Raw genomic sequence first — 18,887 nt, 5'->3', positions numbered from 1 at the left:
ACATTTATTTTTAAATACATTTATTAAAATGTTAAAAACTATTCTCTGAGATGTCACAAAACCCGTATAAGGATCGACGACCTTTAACATCAATTCCGCAAAACACAATACAAACTGCCAAATTTTCTAGAGTCCCTAAACCTTTAGCTCTATAGATCTTTATCCTAGAGTCCAGTATATTTTAAACCGAAACAGATTGTTTCCTTAGGACGGCGGGGTCTAGAGTGCTCAAATTAAAAGTAAATACCTAGAGACGTCCACTACGACGAACAACCTCTTTTTCTTCTGTTGTTACTTCATAGACGTTATACGCAATAACTTCGAGTACTTTATGTGGTATTGTTTGTCCTTGTAGGGCCTTGACCCGAACTCCTAACGAGCACGAGATTCATATCGGCTGCATCTTTTGTTGATCGCCACGATTGTGTGCAATATGAGAAACAATCATAATTGTCCTCTTTCTGGTTATGGTCTCATCAGCCAGAGGTCGTACCAAGTTCTATTGTGAGTTCACGGAGTATTTCCTGTGGCTTGGCATTAGCATATTCTATTCAATTATATTTCTTTTCGATCTGTATCCACATGTTGGTTAGGAGTTCTGACTAATTCTGATCGAGTACGGATATAGTTTTGCTACTCATATAAATTCGTTTTTCACTTTTATTGGAGTTGTTCGAACAATATATTGAAATACGAAGGGTTCTAACTTGTAACCCCAAGGAATAGGTTATAAATTGCGAAATACCCTACTTTTATGGGCGACCCACCTTGAGTTATTAAGTTATAAGAAAGATGTCAGTGATAAATTGAAATGGGCCATGTCTTTATGGGTTGTCTCGTGAATAGAATAATGTCTAGCGGCGGTTCAAAATTAGAAGGGATTACATTAGGCTTGTGGTACCAATTTTTGTTTGCTTCTTCATGTTATTGAACGTCGTTTTATCTTGATACATCAATCTGCTATAATATTTATCTAGTTTAAATTTCTTTCAGGCAGTAGCTATGCCGGTTTATATCTCCTTTGTAGGTAAGCGTGTTATATTTAATTATTGTATCCTAATTTGCATCTGTCAGGCAAACCGATCAATCCTGGTTACGCTAATTATGTGGTTTCACACACGCGTCAACTAATTATCACTTCTCTAAATTCGCGTTTTACGTGGCGTGATGCATTTACGATTCTATGCGATACAGAGGCAGGGGTCAGGCATCATTTATCATTCTCTTTGCCTGGCTTATGTGCCCGCTTTATTCATAGCCTTTTTTAACGATTTTGTCATATGCCGCATAAAAAATGAAGTGGCTAGAGACCAAATTTATTTTGATCTCGACGTGTTCAGCTGTATGTTAGCTAAGTTATTGAGGAGTTTATTTGATTAGTTGACCTGTATAGCTGTGACGTCTGTCTCTCGATTTAGTTATACTCGATCAATATAGAGAATATCATGGTTACAACGATCGTCTTTGTGTTTGTTTGTTCTTTTTTAATTTTATTGTTTTGCTTTTATTTTGTTAATGGCACTATTGCCATCCCCTTATCATATAAAACATGGCGAGGGTGTGTATACTATACCCACATCTGTACCTACTTGTGATGCTGTTATGTTATATTATTTTGTGTGGGAGTCATAATTCATAAGATTTCAGTTGCTTACGTTACGTATGGAGCCATAGGGGCAGGCTTCTTATTTATTCTTTATGGGTACTTGTTTGTCGTGTCTACTTCGTCTTTCTTACTGTCAGATTGTTAGTTGAGGCGAAGTCTGCTCGGAAGTTTTCTTTAGTCTAACATTTGGAGCGACGTGATGGCGACAACCAAACTTTGCTAAGAGGGCCTCACTGTCATTAGCACAAAGTATAGAATATTTAAAAGCCCTCTGAAGTTCAATTTGTTTACGAATTCATTGGCTAAACAAAGTCAAACGCAGGTACGAACGTTAAGAGGCGGTTTTATTATGTTTTCCTTTGGGGTTCGTGATTAGCCTTTACTGTGTAACCACAAAGTAGTTGTTTGTGTTTCACCAATATAAAATAAAATACCTATATAAATTCATGAATAAAAACTTTACGACTTGTTCTTTTGGCGATACAGATAGACTTTTCGGCGCCTACGTCTTTTGTCGGGTACTTGACACTGGTATTTTGCCAGTTTGTTCGTAGCATGTTAGTCGGTGTCCATACTACTCTAGGACGTAATATACAGGCAGCCAATCAGCTCGCGACACCAAACACTTCAGGACCCCGACACCGACCCCGCCGGCGTGGTCGACGATTTCCCTCAATCAGCGCTTATCGCTATCGACCCACTAGGGTCGATTAATTCTTTTAAATATTTTTCCTCTCAGACGACGCCCTGAGCCGAGGTTCGCGCCCAACTGGGCACCCTCAGGCCTGTTGTCTTAAACGTTGTACCTGATGAGAGCCTTCAGCGCTTCCAATTTGTCCGGCCAAGTAGTAAATACTATCTGCGGCAAATCTACAATAAGTCACGTCAAAAAAAAAAGATACTACTGTAACACCCGATCACAACCTGATCGTTTCTCTTGCCAACGAACGGCAAAGCCTTTCGTAATTATATAAATGTTTTAATTACAAAAGGCGATTAAACTTTGGAATGCGATTTGAATTTCTACTAATAAACGACTGCTAGTTTGTTCGTTGAAATAGGGGATATTAGTCAAGTTAGAGTTCATCACCGAAGCTCAACTTTACGGCAGTCGTCTATGCCAAACACGGCAAGTATGACTATTATTACAACGTTAATTATACAGGGTATTAGTGAGATCGTAACGAATACTTAAGGGAATGATTCAGGTCATGATTCTGAGTTAATATCAAGTGGAAATTTCCGTGGCAAGATTCATGATATTTATGTTTTTTTATTTTTTTATAGTTATTTTTACCAAACAAAGGACAGTCTCACATAGTGAGACAAAGTGAGAATAAGTCTTTGTTTGGTAAGGACACGTTAAGGGCACGTTAAGCCGTTGGTCCCGGCTATTAGCCGTAAAAACACCTCCACCAACCCGCATTGATTGAGGGGAGGCCTGTGCCCAGCAGTGGGACGTATATAGGCTGTTTATTTTGTGTCCATTGTGCTCAATAAAGTATTTTATCTATCTATCTATCTGTTAATGTTTTGTGTTTTAATTATTTTTAATTCTATACTTTTGCGATGGAAAATTCCACATGACATTATCTCAGAATAATGAGTTGAATCATCCCCTTCAGTATTCGTTACGATGTAACACCCCGTACAAGTATATAAAGGTCGCCATACGAGCATGTATGGGTGCTTTTGACACCGTAACAAATACTGAAGGGATGATTTAGACCATGATTCTGAGTTGATATGAAGCGGAATTTCCTGCCGCAAAATTCATGTTCTTTTTTGTGTTTTTTTTTTATTATTCAATCATCCCTCAAAGTTTTCGTTGATGTCACTAACGCCCTGTATTTCATTTAAATTCTTTATTTGCACACGTTTAGACGTCGTTGTATATTTTAAATTTAACATCTTTCGCCGTTGATGGTAAATTTTAATCTGTACCGAATTAGACGGTCTGTACAAAATTAGGCCCTCGCTGATTTACGGTTAGTCAAATCTCGTTTGTAACCTCGTAAAAATTTAAATGTCAACTTTCTGACGATCTTCATTTAGTGAAATGTTCCTCGGGTGAGTTGGATGGTATTCGGTTTTTCCACTTTAATATCCTTTCTTGCATTTGGCAGTCTGCCAGTGTGTCTGTCCTCGTGCTTCGCTAATATGTTTTTACCAAATACATATTTCTGAGGCATTTTTTTACTGGCCGTTTAAATGCAAACATCCTCATGTGGAGCACATGCCTTCCATTGTTGTGTGTATTTTTATTTTTTTATGAATGGACGCTTAAATATTTTCTTATTATTTATTATTCGAGAGTTGTTAGATGGCCGAACGAAAATACAGTCATAGGATTTTTCGGAGCTAAAGGCGTATTTTATTTATTTATTATGTCATAAATTATAACGGTAATAACTCTCAGGTTTATATTAATAGGTTTAATATTTGGCGTTTCTGGTCTTACAGTATTTAATCACAATTCCGGGCCTCTACCCAGTAATATTTAAATCTCGGTAAAACATTGCTGTTTAGAAAAGCGGCTCAGTTCCATATAAAAATATACTGCAACAGTTGTTGTGTTGCATTGAAGAATGGAATTTATTCTTGCATTTTATATTGAGTAAACCAACCTTGTTTCCCGAAGTTTGTCTCATTCTCACCAAGCAGCTCCCGCAAAATACGTCGTTGTTTTTAGATAAATTGGAAAAGCAATGAACGTAGACACAGCTTCTTGTCCCGTTTCCGGTGTCTTGTGTATTTCATTTATACTTTTCTTGATCGTAAAGGAATATAACGTTAATTGCTTTCTATTTCAGTCTCGCCATGTCCTAAAATAGTTCGATGCAAATAACGGTCCTGATTCCTGCAGACGCCAACTTAATTTTAATTTAGATAGTTCTAAAAATAGCTTTATCACTGTCTTGCACTCGTCGTAAGAGAAAGACGGGACTATTATTAGAGTTGTCAGACTGAATTTTTAGTTTTGTCTGCCAGAAACAGGACCAATAACTTTTCTTATTATAATCCAATCACCAGAATGTGTAAACTTTATAATGATACCTTTAGTGATAACTAGAAAGGGTATTTCATAGATTAATTACACGATGGTAATCTAGAGATGACAGTCCTTCTTCTAAAAGAAGACTATTGTCGAATGCGCTATCTAATTTTCACTTATTTTTAATATGTTTTTAAAGCATAAGTGGCTGAATATGCTTGTTTACTGTTATAGTCTAGTTTTATGATATACTTAATTATCTACTTTTCATGACTTTAACTAGTTATGTGTGCTAAATAAATAAATAAATTAAATCCGAATGTTTAATATTCCACGACTGACTACTGAAATGCCATGAGCTACGTAAATTTCGGAGTGTACACTTCGGAAATATAAAATTTATGTCAAGATTCGCGCGGTTTGCGATGCGATGAATACGAGTGCTCATTTGAATGAATGCAGCAGTCGTTTCAAATCTTCAGTGAAAACTAGTAAAACTAAAGTATTATTTTACGATGCATCCGCAAAGAATCTTCAGATGGAACGTGCTTTTCATGTTTAAAATTTTTATGTGATAGTATGCATATCTCTTCTTCTATACTGTGGGTTAGAAAGAAAGAAAGAAGGAAACATTTATTACTCCCGGACACCACAGACACAGACAGACAGGTACATTACATTCAACACAGGACAGAAACCACACGGAAATCAATATTATGAGGTTGATTACCAACCTCATTAACCCTGGTGTCCAGGTTATTATTGAGCCGCCAATATTATTATGATATGACTATACGTACTATAGTAAGATGAAGTAATTAAGAATTTATTGATTTATCTATACCTATTATAGAAAATAGTACTAAACGGAAATAATAATGCTAATCTGTACCTTCAGTTTTCCTAATTTTAATTGAATTGAAACCAATAACGGTAGTAAGTCTTCCTATTTTATTTCTATGAGTATTTTAAGACACGATGCATAACTCTCCTTCACTCGTGCGAATTGTGAAAACAATGACTGATCTCACCTATCCTAGAGTCAACCTAAGTCTAGAACATTCCTCCACTTCGTTTTCAGTTTAGATGACCTTAAGGAAGACCTCGAACACAGTTTAAAATAGGTATTCTTAGACGTCTCCTCAATCTTAACTCGAATTTACTCCAATGAGGTTGAACGGAAGCATGACGTCATTATTTTCGTATTATTTTGTTGGCAGTAAGATATGCTTGACCCCAGTGAGTAAAGTCCTCAAGTTGAGGACGTAATAGTGCTAATACCTTTACACGCCATCTAATTTTATTTGAAGTTATACCTGTCTTTTCTTTTCCGCTGAAAAAGAAAGGGACAGGTAATCGACAGGCATAAAATTTATGGAACACACGTCAATTTTAGGCAGCAATCTAAAACAACCCTCTAAAAATTTTACATCGGCTTATAGCCCGACAGAATTAAGTTGACAGCACACGTCAAACGAGTTGCATACCAGCGAGATACCTATTTGATTCGCCTCGTTCGTCATTTCGTTTTTTGTTAACTGTTAATTTTACAGTGGCCTCTGTGGTCCAGTGGTTCAGCGTTGGTCTTACGATCCGGAGGCCCCGGGTTCGAATCCCGGTGAGGCAATTTCACAAAAATCACTTTGTGATCCCTAGTTTGGTCAGGACAATACGATTGTCTGACAGTAAGATGATCTGTGCTTCGGAAGGCACGTGAAGCCTTCGGTCCCGGTTACTAGTTACTGATGTAAGTAAGTAGTCGTTACATGAGCCATGTAACTTTTCATGGGGCTTTTGGCGGCTCAATAGTAACCCTGACACCAGGGTTGTTGAGGTTGGTACTTCAGTACCCACACGATAGAAGGAGAAAGGTCAATGTCAACTTGAAATACCAAAATTCTTAGTTGAGTCTACTTGAGGCCGAGTGGAGTAGAGGAAATTTCGATTTAACATCTTACAATACGGGTGTAAGTCATGAAGGAAGCAAAAATGTACTAAACACGTAACATAAGTTCATGTCTATAATCCCAATTTGAGTACTCACTCAGAGGTACATCCCTAGCTTGATAGACTAAGTACGTACACAGTACACATGCTTCATCGAGCGGAATAGAACATAAGCTCACGACTGTACAGGGTGTTAGTGACATCGTAACGAATACAGCGGGCTTAGCACCGTAAGCACGCGACTCTTTCTTGCCGCGACATTGATCATCTGTCTCCTTCTGTGCAGTACTGTGAGAGAGTGACGGGTGACTTATGTCGAGGCGAGAAAGAGTCGCGCGCTTACGGTGCTAAGCCCGCTGAAGGTTCAGACCATGATTCTGAGTTAATATCAAGTGGAAATTTTGCGCGATATTGTACTTTATTTGAACAGCCATAACATCCTAATTTGAGGAAACGAACTTATACTATCTGCATAGCTTAATGTATACATACGTATTTACAACACGATTCGGGCGCTTTTTTGTAAAAAAGCCAGCTTATCGCTATCGACCCATTAGGGTCGATTAATTCTTTCAAATATTTTTCCTCTCAGACGACGCCCTGAGCCGATGTTCTCGCCCAACTGCGCACCTTCAGACCTGTTGTCTTTTTTAAACGTTGTACCGGGTGAGAGCCTTCAGCGCTCCCCATTTGTCCGGCCAAGTAGTTAATGCCATCTGTGGCAAATCTACAATAAGTCACGTCAAAAAAAATGTAAACAATCCTTAGCGAATGTGAGTCTATATGTTTTTAACATGTCAGTGTACTGAACATATATTTTTTCCTAGATGTGGACTGAGGAGCTGTTCAAGCTGGCGTACAACCTCAACCAGCTGAACAACCCGACCATCAAGTTCCTGGAGAAGCTGCACACTAAGATCAGCCTCAAAGCAGACAAGTCCGGGAAGATCCTCGTTAAAAAGTAAGTTCTATTTTGTATTCATATCATTACGTCTTAACATAAGCTCACGGCTATATCTCAATTAGGTAGCTGACTACTTAAGAGGCACACACATCCATCGCAAGTTGGACTAAGTACCCACACCTCACTGAGCACCGAGGGAGGTGGTGAGCCGTATCGCCGTCTACAATGGCCAATTGTAAGACTGCACTTAACATAAATCCGGTGTATCACAGGACCACAACCACTTCATATTATTAATTGTATTTATATTAACGACCTCCGTGGTCCAGTCGTTGAGCGTTGGGCTCACGATCCGGAGGTCCTAGGTTCGATTCCCGGTGGGGACATATCACAAAAATTACTTTGTGGTCCCTAGTTTGGTTAGGACATTACAGGCTGATCACCTGATTGTCCGAAAGTAAGATGAGCCGTGCTTCGGAAGGCACGTTAAGCCATTGGTCCCGTTTACTACATATTGATGTAAGTAGTCGTTACGTGAGCCATGTCAGGGGCCTTTGGCGGCTCAATAGTAACCCTGACACCAGGATTGATGAGGTTGGTACTCCACCTCACAACCTACACGATAGAAGAAAAGAAGCGAAAGTGGTGTGTTCTAGAATCTTAGTAAGTGGAAATGCGTTGTCTCTGCCTACTCCAATGGGAAATAGGCGTGATCTTATGTGTGTATGTATGTGTATGTTATTAGAAAGTAGGCACAGTTCAACGCAAGCAACAATTTTATTTTAGATACTTTTTACAACAACTTCAATACAAAAATCACTTTCTTATCATGTATCGCCTTTCTGCCTCTGCCTAAAGTTAGTGATTATTTAGAAGATATGAATGCATGGGATTAACTGTCTGAGAACTGATATTAGGCAGTTAAATTACTCAATTGTATACCAATATTTTATGTTTATTTTTTAAGAACGTCTAGGACTCTGTGCCAAAGTTTTTCTTGCAGCTTCTTTTCCCCGGCTATACAGGTTGTGAGAAGCTGCAGTAGTTTTAGGCGGATGAGACGTTCGTTATGTAAAAATTGACGATTCAAAGTGTAACTATGTTACCTACTGAATAAAGATATTTTTGAATTTGAATTTGCGTAAGTGTGACCGAGGCAGTTAGTCCGCGCTCGCTTCCCCTTACTCCCATGATCTTAAATCTACAATCCAAACATGAATTCATACTTATAAATTCGAATACAGCGTATTACCAGTTCAACGAGAACCTGCTCTTTACTGTCTGAACATGGAACAGATGACAATGTTATATTTTATGGTCTAATATCTTCCCGAAGTTACTACCGATTTATGCAGTCGTAAAAGTAATCGGTATGGATAAACTTAGATTCGGACAAGCGTAACAGGTGGGCGTATGTATATTCTTTGCTATGTTTATACGGGGAACATAAGAGGACTAGAGTAGATCCGTGCTTAGCAAAGGAACGGGTTGGAGTTGTGAGAAATATATATTATGATTTTAGCATTTTCTGTGGACTCCACTTTATTTATTTAGCCCATTAACGTCCCTATTGCTGGGGCACGGGCCTTCCTTATGGATGGATAGGGAGATCGGGCCTTAAGCCATCACGCGGGCCCAGTGCGGATTGATGGTTATTAACGACTGCTAATGCAGCCGGGACCAATGGCTTAACGTGCCTTCCGAAGCACGGGGGAGCTCGAGATGACTTGTTTCAATATTATCAATTGTAATTTTATAATATTATTAATTCGATTGTAGAAAACACTACGTACAGAAACACTGTATATACAGGGTGTTAGTGGCATCGTAACGAAAACTCTGAGGCATGACTGAGACCATGATTCTGAGTTGATATCAAGTAGAATATTCCGTCGCAAAATTCACGTTTTTTATGTTTATACTTTTGCGATGGGAAATTCCACTTGAATGTATATCATCCCTCAGTATTCGTCACGATGTCAGTAATACCGTATAAAAAATACAGTTAAAAAAATGCTTTTATAGCAAAAAAGCGAAAAATATTTTTTACCACAGGCAGAAATTAATAATAAATGAAAAATATTAGTATTTCTGTGAAAAAGGCGTGAGGCGCTTTGTGCCATATTTTTCGTGTTAAAAAGGAATTTAAAACATCCATTATGTCGTCTGTAACAAAACTCTCTTTTGCTTGATCAGAAATTAACCTCGGGGCTTTTCCCATAACAGGCAGGCTTGGTCCTAATTGAATGAATAGTCTATTATTGATATTAAAACCAACTATACTTAACTTGTTTACCTAATCCTTGCCCACGGATTCGCTCGTGTGGTTCCGAACACTAATTAAATATGACTTTATATTACCAATGAATGCAACCATTGAGAGACAGAAATGAAGTACCAACACGTGACAGATATTTATATGATTGTTGTTTATGTATGCTTTATTTTAATATATCTTGAGGTAAGTATTCCGTTTGTTTATTCTTTCATGACATATTTTTGTACTTAAGAAAAAGAAAGAAAGAAAATATTTATTGTGCTTCTATGCTGTTCTGGGAGCAAATAAAAAACATAGAACACGTTCAGCTGCTTGTCTTCCCGGGCATGTCGTAAAAACCGACAGAGGGATTGCGTCCTCTAACATGATGGACTAATGTTATGGGCGATAGGCTGATCCCTTATCACCATAAGGTTCATCATATCCATCTTAGGACTTCGTATCAACAGTGGCTGCAAGTTGTCTTTGATTACTTGTGGCTCTGCCCACCCCATTTGGGATTACGGGCGTGAGTTTATGTATGTATGTATGTAAAATATTTATTTCCCCACACAAAAACAGTGTACATGACAATTTACTAGTTTAAACTGGCAGATTTTGTGAAAGGGCTGATGCCTAAACTAAGTTAAAAACTTGTAATATAGGTCATCAGGCCTTCCCCCGGAATAAAACAGCAACATTGAACCTTATTCTATGTGCAGGCATGCAAACAAAAAAGTACTTATATAGTTTATATAATAATAATAATAAAAAAAGTAATAGTAATGTGTTCCTTGATAAACAAAAGATGTATGTATAGATGTGTTTGTGAGTAGTGTGAAACTTGATATGACAACTTCTCGACGTAAGTATCGCGCGTTTTCTGGGGCTTCTTTTTGACATGATCAATTGCATCAAATACTTGGGCGGGCAAATGGGTAGCTCTGATGCGCCCGGGGCAAAATTTAAGACAACAGGCCTGAGGGTGCCCAGTCGGGCGCAAAACGCGCAGGGCGTCAAGGGGATTATATTGGAAAGAAATAGCGGTAGAAGAATTGGTGGCGTGCTGAAGTGTTTGTTGTGAAATGGCTTCTGTGGTCCAGTGGTTGAGCGTTGGACTCACGATCCGGAGGCCCCGAGTTCGAATCCCGGTGGGGACATATCACCAAAATCACTTTGTGATCGTTAGTTTAATTAAGACATTACAGGCTGATCACCTGATTGTCCTAAAGTAAGATGATCCGTGCTTCGGAAGGCACATTAAGCCGTTGGTCCCGGTTACTATTTACTGATGTAAGTGAGTAATCGTTACATGAGCCATGTCAGGGGCCTTTGGCGGCTCAGTCATAACCCTGACACCAGGGTTGATGAAGTTGGTATTCCACCTCACAACCCACATGATAAGAAAAAGAAAGAAGCGTTTGTTGTCGCGAGCTGATCGGCCGCCTTCATGGCTAGAGTTACAACTTTCGGGGGCCGATATTTTTCAGAACCGTTACTGTCCCTAAGCATACTTCCTATTCGGAAGCCGCAACTACCATTCCGGGACGGGAAGTGGTGTACGAAACCGTTTTACATCACGCCGGGTTTCTGTGTGACGAAAATTACGTAAATTCCCTCCCCCCAGCACTCCCGGTATCCCCTTTCTGTGCACTTGACACTTAGGGGTTATTTTAAAATACATCTATGATTCATGTTTTCCAACAATCCACAAGGAAATAGAGTTATGCATATTACATAGGTGTCAACGGTACTCTTTCGTCTGCGAAGTCAACTCTACAATTAGACTCGTCACACTTATTCACAAGAGAAAACACTTCGGAGAATTTTGCTAAATAAATTATTCAGCGGCAAAGCCATCGCGATAACAAGTTTTCCTGTACCACTATAGGTATTGTTAAAATCTAAAATACCTATTCCTCGTACTAGTTGTGAGGTTTATTAATTATCACTGTGGCGAGTTTTTTATTTTTCAAAGTTTATTGGGACAGGAAGTTAGGAATTAAGTTGCTTTTTGTAGGTCTCATTTTTTATTAAGGTAATCATTATCGCAGCCCGGACACTCCATACATTATATCTCATTCTTACACAGACATTTTTTTTGGCGTGACTTATTGTAGATTTGCCGCAGATGGCATTAACTACTTGGCCGGACAAATGGGGAGCGCTGAAGGCTCTCACCCGGTACAACGTTTAAGACAACAGGCCTGAGGGTGCCCAGTTGGCGCGAACCTCGGCTCAGGGCGTCGTCTGAGAGGAAAAATATTTGAAAGAATTAATCGACCCTGGCGGGTCGATAGCGATGAGCGCTGATTGAGGGAAATGGTCGACCACGCCGGCGGGGTCGGTATCGGGGTCTTGAAGTGTTTGGTTTCGCGAGCTGATAATGAGTAATCGGGTCCTTACACAGACACTACATAGATGCAGTGTGTGCCTTCTTGCTCGCGAGACAGGTAGTCCGCGAGAGCTTCCTTAGTCCTTAACGGCTTATAGATTAAAATGATCCGCATCAGGGAGGTAATCCAAGGTCCTATCAAGGAGAGTGAATATCAGGGAGAGTCTGTTTTATATTATTTCTATCTCTTCTGTATTGTTGTTTATTCTATGTCATTTCATTACATACTAAACTTGTCGTAGCGGTCATTGCGGAATAAACGCAAAATGTTCTTATCTCCCTTCAATTTGTATCTTCAGAATTCGAAGTGGAAAAGTATGTCATTGGAGTTAAACAAATTCAAAGATTAATTTGAATAAATTTCCAAATATTTATCATAATCTGATATTCTTATTCATTAGATTTGTGACATTTATGCTAATGGAATAAAACTTGAAAATTACCTTAGTTTAGATTTAAAACAATGAGGTTACGTCGTTTAAATGATATCGGTTTGTATAAATATTCAGACGGTTCATGTGACTTTGGCTCGTATGGTTTTTACCTTATAAGTAATAACTGTTCTCGCATGAATGGAAAGTTGATTTAGGACCGCATTATGTCATAATGCGATTCCGTGTTATAATATTGGAGAGATTAGCTCACTTGGTTATCTATGCAGTGTATTTTTCTCTTCTCCTTCGCTGGCACCTCATATTTTTACCAGGCCGGTATTATTTAGAAATAGAAATACTCTTTTTTATCCAAGGTCCTTTCGGTGCGCGGCGGCAGTGTCCCTTTTATATATTTTTTTCTTTATTTTTTTTTCTTTATCGGAAGCATTCAAACATATTTCCTGTATTCAATGAGGGAGTCTCCAGGCTACGTTCCTCAAAAATAATATAGATGGCGCTGTCGAGATTTAAGTAAATTACTGACTAATGTATTTAATTACTATTACCTGCCACATATATAAAACTGTAAGTAAAATCTTTTACTAAAAGTTCAAAATTTCCTTGCAAAGTATCTAAATATAAAAACATTGGTCGATTTACTTTTTACGAAATGGCAACGCAGGGTGTGATGACGTCAGCTGGGCTAACCTTGAAATGTTAGCTGTCACTGTCTTTTGAGCATACCTGGTTTTCTTATACCATGCTTTTTCATGCAAATTCCATAGTGATTTCGTGTTTTGATGTTCGGTAAAAATTAACTGATTTGAGAAGTTGGAAACTAGCCTATTCGAAGTATGTCTACCACGCATACATATGACATAATCGCACGAAGGCTGTTTGAGATGTTGTCTGTAAATATTAGCCGGCTGTATGTTGTCAATTTGTTTGTTTACCGCATTCGGATTATCACCGGTCATTCCTTTATTAGTCTAATAAAGAGGTAGTTTGGTAGGCCGCATAGTTATAATTAGAAACAATTCTCTCTTGGGTTTTAAACGAAATTTCCTAATTGGACCTTTATTTTCATTTGAGCAGTATTCAGTTGCTTGTGTGATAACATTAAGCTACTATATTCCCAATCGGGGTAGTCAGAGGTACATTCTTTGTACTATGTCGCACTAAGTACAGGAAGTACCCACGATTCACTGAGCTTTCTGTTAGACCAACGTGATAAGTGGTGAGCGGTCGCTGTGTATATCTAGTGGGCAAGCAAAGTTGTGTTCGATATCATCACTAATTTAAGAGCCACGCTATTGTCGGTGTAGCATTCTCCATGCTACTTTTCAAGAGAAAAATAGAGCAGTGGTTTCCTTCTTGCCTTCCGCCCCGCAGTACTCTGTCTGACGTGAGTGGGATGGCGCCCAGAGTAGTCTATTTCAAAGCCATACTAAAGCTCCTGTCCTCCACCTCTGAATTGTACTGACAGTTACTGCTGCCCTCTGTCAGATGTACGATATAGTCTACTTATTTATATCTTGCCTTTATTAATATGATACATCTATCACGCTGAAAAAAACTTTAGTAAGTATAACTATAAAGTATGTAAACATTTGTTATTATTGACAAAACAGAGTGACTACATAACTTTTTATTACGTAATATAACTTTAGTTATAAATAAGTTTTGTTATAAATAACCTTAGATAAAATATTCACGAATATTATTGATACATACACAAACTCACGCCTATTTCCCACCGGGGTAAGCAGAGACTATGATATTCCATTTGCTTCGATCCTGAGACACTTCTCTTGCTTCCTCCACATTCATTAGTCGTTTCATACACGCACGCCGGTTCAGAATATTATTGATAATTATTTTATTACAGATATTATTAATAAATAAGGTCTAACAGAAAGCTTGGGTGAAGCGTTCTCAGATCATCTGCCGATGGATGGATGCTATTTGGAATATACGCGCGGGCTTATGTTGATAAAATATTACAAACTGGTACGTTACTTAGTAACACAAAGTTGTACCAACTATGTTTTTGTGAATGATAACTAAAGTTTGGCTAAATATATTTTTCTGTGCATAAACAAATGAGGAGTATTAAGCAAACATCACACCATACGTTTATCCTGTGTATAGTTAGAGTAGTCCCACGATAACTATGCAATGGACTGAAAACGGTAGTATTTAAAGTTTTTTTACATGGCGAGACTCATAGTGCAATAACTCATTTTGATGCCGAGTTATTGTGGGACGATTCTATATTAGTGACACCACCGTAACGAATACCGAGGGGGTTGATTCTGCTCATGATTCTGAGTTAATATCAAATAAAATTTTCTGTCGAAAAGGAGAACATCGGATTTCGGCTATATTGGCCGGCACTTTCAAATTTGGGCCGGCCAAAGTATGGAGAGCCGATGATCTCCTTTATTGAAAATTTTAGTGCTTTTTTAAAATTATTTTCAGTTCAATACTTTTGCGACGGAAAATTCCACTAAGACCCTGTATGTAAGTCTACACTCATTCAGCCTATAATGGAAACTGAGATAGATTGGTGTAATTTTAAAATTTGACTTTTATTTGTTTTGTGTATTGATAATAACATTGACACATCCACTTTTTAGTATAAGTAATGGCGCTTGTATGTAGTATTAGTTTTTAAATTATTATAACTTTATCACGTGATCGACGCCGCAGTCAGTCAGTAGTATTATCATTAGCGATTACTCACAGACGTCCGCGCCGCTTATATTGACCATGCTCATTATATTGTCTCATGACATAAGATCATTCCATTCAGTTTCTAGTGTTTTGATTTATCTGTTTACTAAATTGTTTGATCCGGCTACGTATTGTTATGCGTTTTGAAGGTCATTATAAGGAACTAGGGATAAAGGTACCCAGTTTAGTGGAAGCATACCTCGGGCACTTCATAAAGAAATAACATTCTTACCGTGTTACGCCTTAGCGGCTTATGGCCATTTAAGACTAAAGTAAGATCCAGAGGGGGTGCGGTCGGCGGCGCTCCATACGAATTGGCACGGGGCGGACAGTTACCATTCTATACGTAGTATTATTCTTTTTTTATGGTGAGAGCCATTTATAATGTCACTATAAAGAAGCATACTTAAAGTAAAGATAAGCGAAGACATTTCCCACCGAGGTAAGCAGAGACTATCCTGATGACTTGAAACACTTGTCTTGCTTCCACATCAATCGTTTCATACACGCACGCCGGTTCAGAGTAGATCGTACTTAACCTTTTCTAAAGACATCTCCAATTTGGTCAATGTACGCCCTTCTAGGTCTTCCTCCAGTCCTACTAGTCCTACCACCAACCTTCGCTTTATATAGTGCTTTCGCAATCCTATTGTCCTTCATCTGCTCTACGTGACAATGAAGACGTTAGACAATTTATACCTATACTCGTAACCCGTTCGGAACCAAGACAACATCATATTTGACATTCATAGTTTATTTGTTATTTGACTATAGACTATGTACATAACGTCGCGACAATAGTAGTTGTCGTGAATGGGGACGTTAGATTACAGATCCTTGTGTCTCGATAGACAATATCGTCACACTCGCTTAGTACACGACAGTCTGTCTGTACGTGATCACAGAACACGCAACCAAGCTAAAGCGCGGCCGCTCCTAGAGGCGAAAATTGAGAAATTTTACACACACACACAAATTCACGCCCGCAATCCCTAATGGGGTGGGCAGAGCCACAAGTAATCAAAGACAACTTGCAGCCACTGTTGATACGATGTCGAAAGCTGGATATGATGAACCTTATGGTGATAAGGGATCAGCCTATCGCCCATAACATTAGTCCATCATGTTAGAGGACACAATCCCTCTGTCGGTTTTTACGACATGCCCGGGAAGACAAGCAGCTGAACATGTTCTATGTTTTTTATTTGCTCCCAGAACAGCATAGAAGCACCATGAGAAATTTTATGATAATGAATTACGTATGTACAGTCATGAGTAACATCATGTACCCACTTTAGAACCCTGTCGCACTATCATATTTGACCTTTAATGAGACTTAGGGTTTAATTTGTCAAAAAAGTTAATGTGATATGGTATCAAACTGTATAGATATTTGTACTCGTGACCGTACATGATAACCCCCATACGTTGTTCCTATAAGAGCGTACGGTAAAGTCTTTAGTATCTCATATCGGTATCCAACTTAATCCCACGTTCTGAATATGTACAGGACAATAACCATAGATGCACATACGATAGCAGGCTTCAGTAGGGTTCAATTATTTGAGCAAGGCGCTGCTTACTAATGGAACGGAGATTGCACTGCAGACGGCACGGTGCTTGTATGCTTGCCTCGTCGAAAGCTACGCTATGTCTCTTGACTACGTTACATTGAGTTAGGTGCATCAGGCTAACAAATAGGCTATTTGACAACTTAGTCAAATGAGATACATTTTACGAAACGTCAAAACGAAAATGTTCTATGGACCGTCGTGTCCTGTGACGTCATTAATAAAAGCAGTCAAAAGTCGTACTTATTGTTACTTAATATAATACATAAATAAAATTCGAAAATAAATCAAAAAGAAAAAGTGATTGAGTTTTAATTATGTTAGACTAGTTTCTATTTCTAGATTAGCATTTCATAATTTATCTTCGACCCAGTCAAATATCCTATTGTGGGGAAAGACATAACGAAGTATAAAACAGATACTTACTATATCATAGGTAAACAATCTTTTTCTATCGTGTGGGTTGTGGGGTGGATTACCAACCTCATCAGCCCTGGTAGCAGGGTTATTATTGAGCCGCCAAAGGCCCCTGGCGTGGCTCATATAACGACTACTAGCTTACTTCAGTAAATAGTAACCGGGATCAACGGCTTAACGTGTCTTTCGAAGCACGGATAATCTTTCTTTTGCACAATCAGGTGATCAGCCTGTAATGTCCTATAACTAAACTAGGGGTCGCAAAGTGATTTTCGTGATATGTCCCCACCGGGATCTGTCCCGGTTTCAGAAACTCGGGACCTTCGGATCGTGAGCCCAACGCTCATACCTCTGGACCACGGTGGCCGTTAAACATTACAAACTCTAAGCAAAGAAACTGCCAGCTCTCGAGTCGCTGGATAGGCATTATTCGGGCCAATAAGGCGCGCCGTGAGGTCCTCCAAAAACAATTTGCATGCATTGTTTTTTTTGACATAAAATAACACGATTACCATTTTGGTTTTTATCATTATAATTTTAAGTTTAATGTACGTTATTCTTATTCGGAGCCGTGGTAGTCTAGTTGGAACTATGCTTGACTCTTACAGTGAGGTTGCAAGTTCGAATTTCAGCACGGACCAATGATTTCGAATTAATGTTTGGATCATAAATGATTATCATGCGCTTAGTAGTGTAGGAAAAACATCGCGAGGACAACCACATTCCCAAGAAATGCGTTTCATAGGATGATTTAATCTGTATTGGGCTGGTTTTCCCTTCGTGGGTTGGCCGGTCAGACATGCAGTCCTGGTAAAAAATCGGACCTGTCGAATCTTCAAGTTAGGTAAACAGACTCCTTGAAAACGAGATAAAATTAGGCAGATGATGAGTATGTACGGAGTAGTTTTTGAATAATTGAACGCGAAGATTGTACCTAATAAAATGTTTCTAACTCCAATCTCTGTTTGTCACAGCATCGTCAGGTCTTTCGCGCAGAACAAAGATGACAAGAAGCGAGTAGAGAAGGCTCTTAGCGATACGGGCCTGCCGACCAGCAAGAACGACACCATCAGCCAATCCAAGTTCCAGTTCGAGGACTTCTTCGCCTTCTATAAGAACCTCACGCAGCGGAACGAGGTCCAGAAGATCTTTAATCAGCTGTGAGTATTACAATCCATCACTTATTACGTTGGTCTAATAGAAAGCTCGGGGAGGTATGGGTACCTAGTCATTCTATTCTATTCTGTATGTTCGTAGCAGATTGCGTTTGAAACCCGTAACGGTTCAAACTGACAGCCATAATAACTTGTTTCACTAATGAACAACAAAGACAGCACGAGACTACAAATAGCAAGAGAGTAAAGAAGATAGCTAGCATTTTTAATTTCTTTAGCTGTCACCGTCGGTTTAGCTGATGCGAGATGTTCAAGAAGTCGCAGTTAGATTATTTATGAGTCTTCAAAATCTACCTCGCAGTATATAAATATGTAATATCATTGATATACTACTATTATTTATTGCTTAGGGTGGAAATTTAATAACAGTAAACCGTGAAAGCGATGGCGACTATAAAACGCGCCCGCGCCGCTCATACAATAAGATGCGTTTTTACGAAAGCGGAGCGAAGGGGAGATGATCTGCAATCATCGACCAATAATGGCGAGGGAGAGACAGCGCCAAAGCGT

At 38.9% G+C, this 18,887-nt stretch overlaps 1 protein-coding gene across 4 annotated transcripts in view; it reads left to right on the top strand.

The window, feature by feature from the left end:
- The window catches only part of LOC126368156 (1-phosphatidylinositol 4,5-bisphosphate phosphodiesterase classes I and II-like), an 81,915-nt gene that overhangs the window by 29,095 nt on the left and 33,933 nt on the right, over positions 1–18,887 (top strand). For all 4 annotated transcript variants that reach the window (XM_050012041.1, XM_050012039.1, XM_050012040.1 and 1 more), the window contains exons 4-5: positions 7,376–7,509; positions 18,177–18,362. In XM_050012041.1, coding sequence (XP_049867998.1) covers positions 7,376–7,509; positions 18,177–18,362 — 320 coding nt within the window. The remainder of the gene's footprint in view (positions 1–7,375; positions 7,510–18,176; positions 18,363–18,887) is intronic.

This window comes from Pectinophora gossypiella, chromosome 7, assembly GCF_024362695.1.
Source record: "Pectinophora gossypiella chromosome 7, ilPecGoss1.1, whole genome shotgun sequence".
NCBI lineage: Eukaryota > Metazoa > Arthropoda > Insecta > Lepidoptera > Gelechiidae > Pectinophora > Pectinophora gossypiella.
Note: the sequence above shows the minus strand (reverse complement) of the source record. Positions and strands in the feature narration are given on the sequence as shown.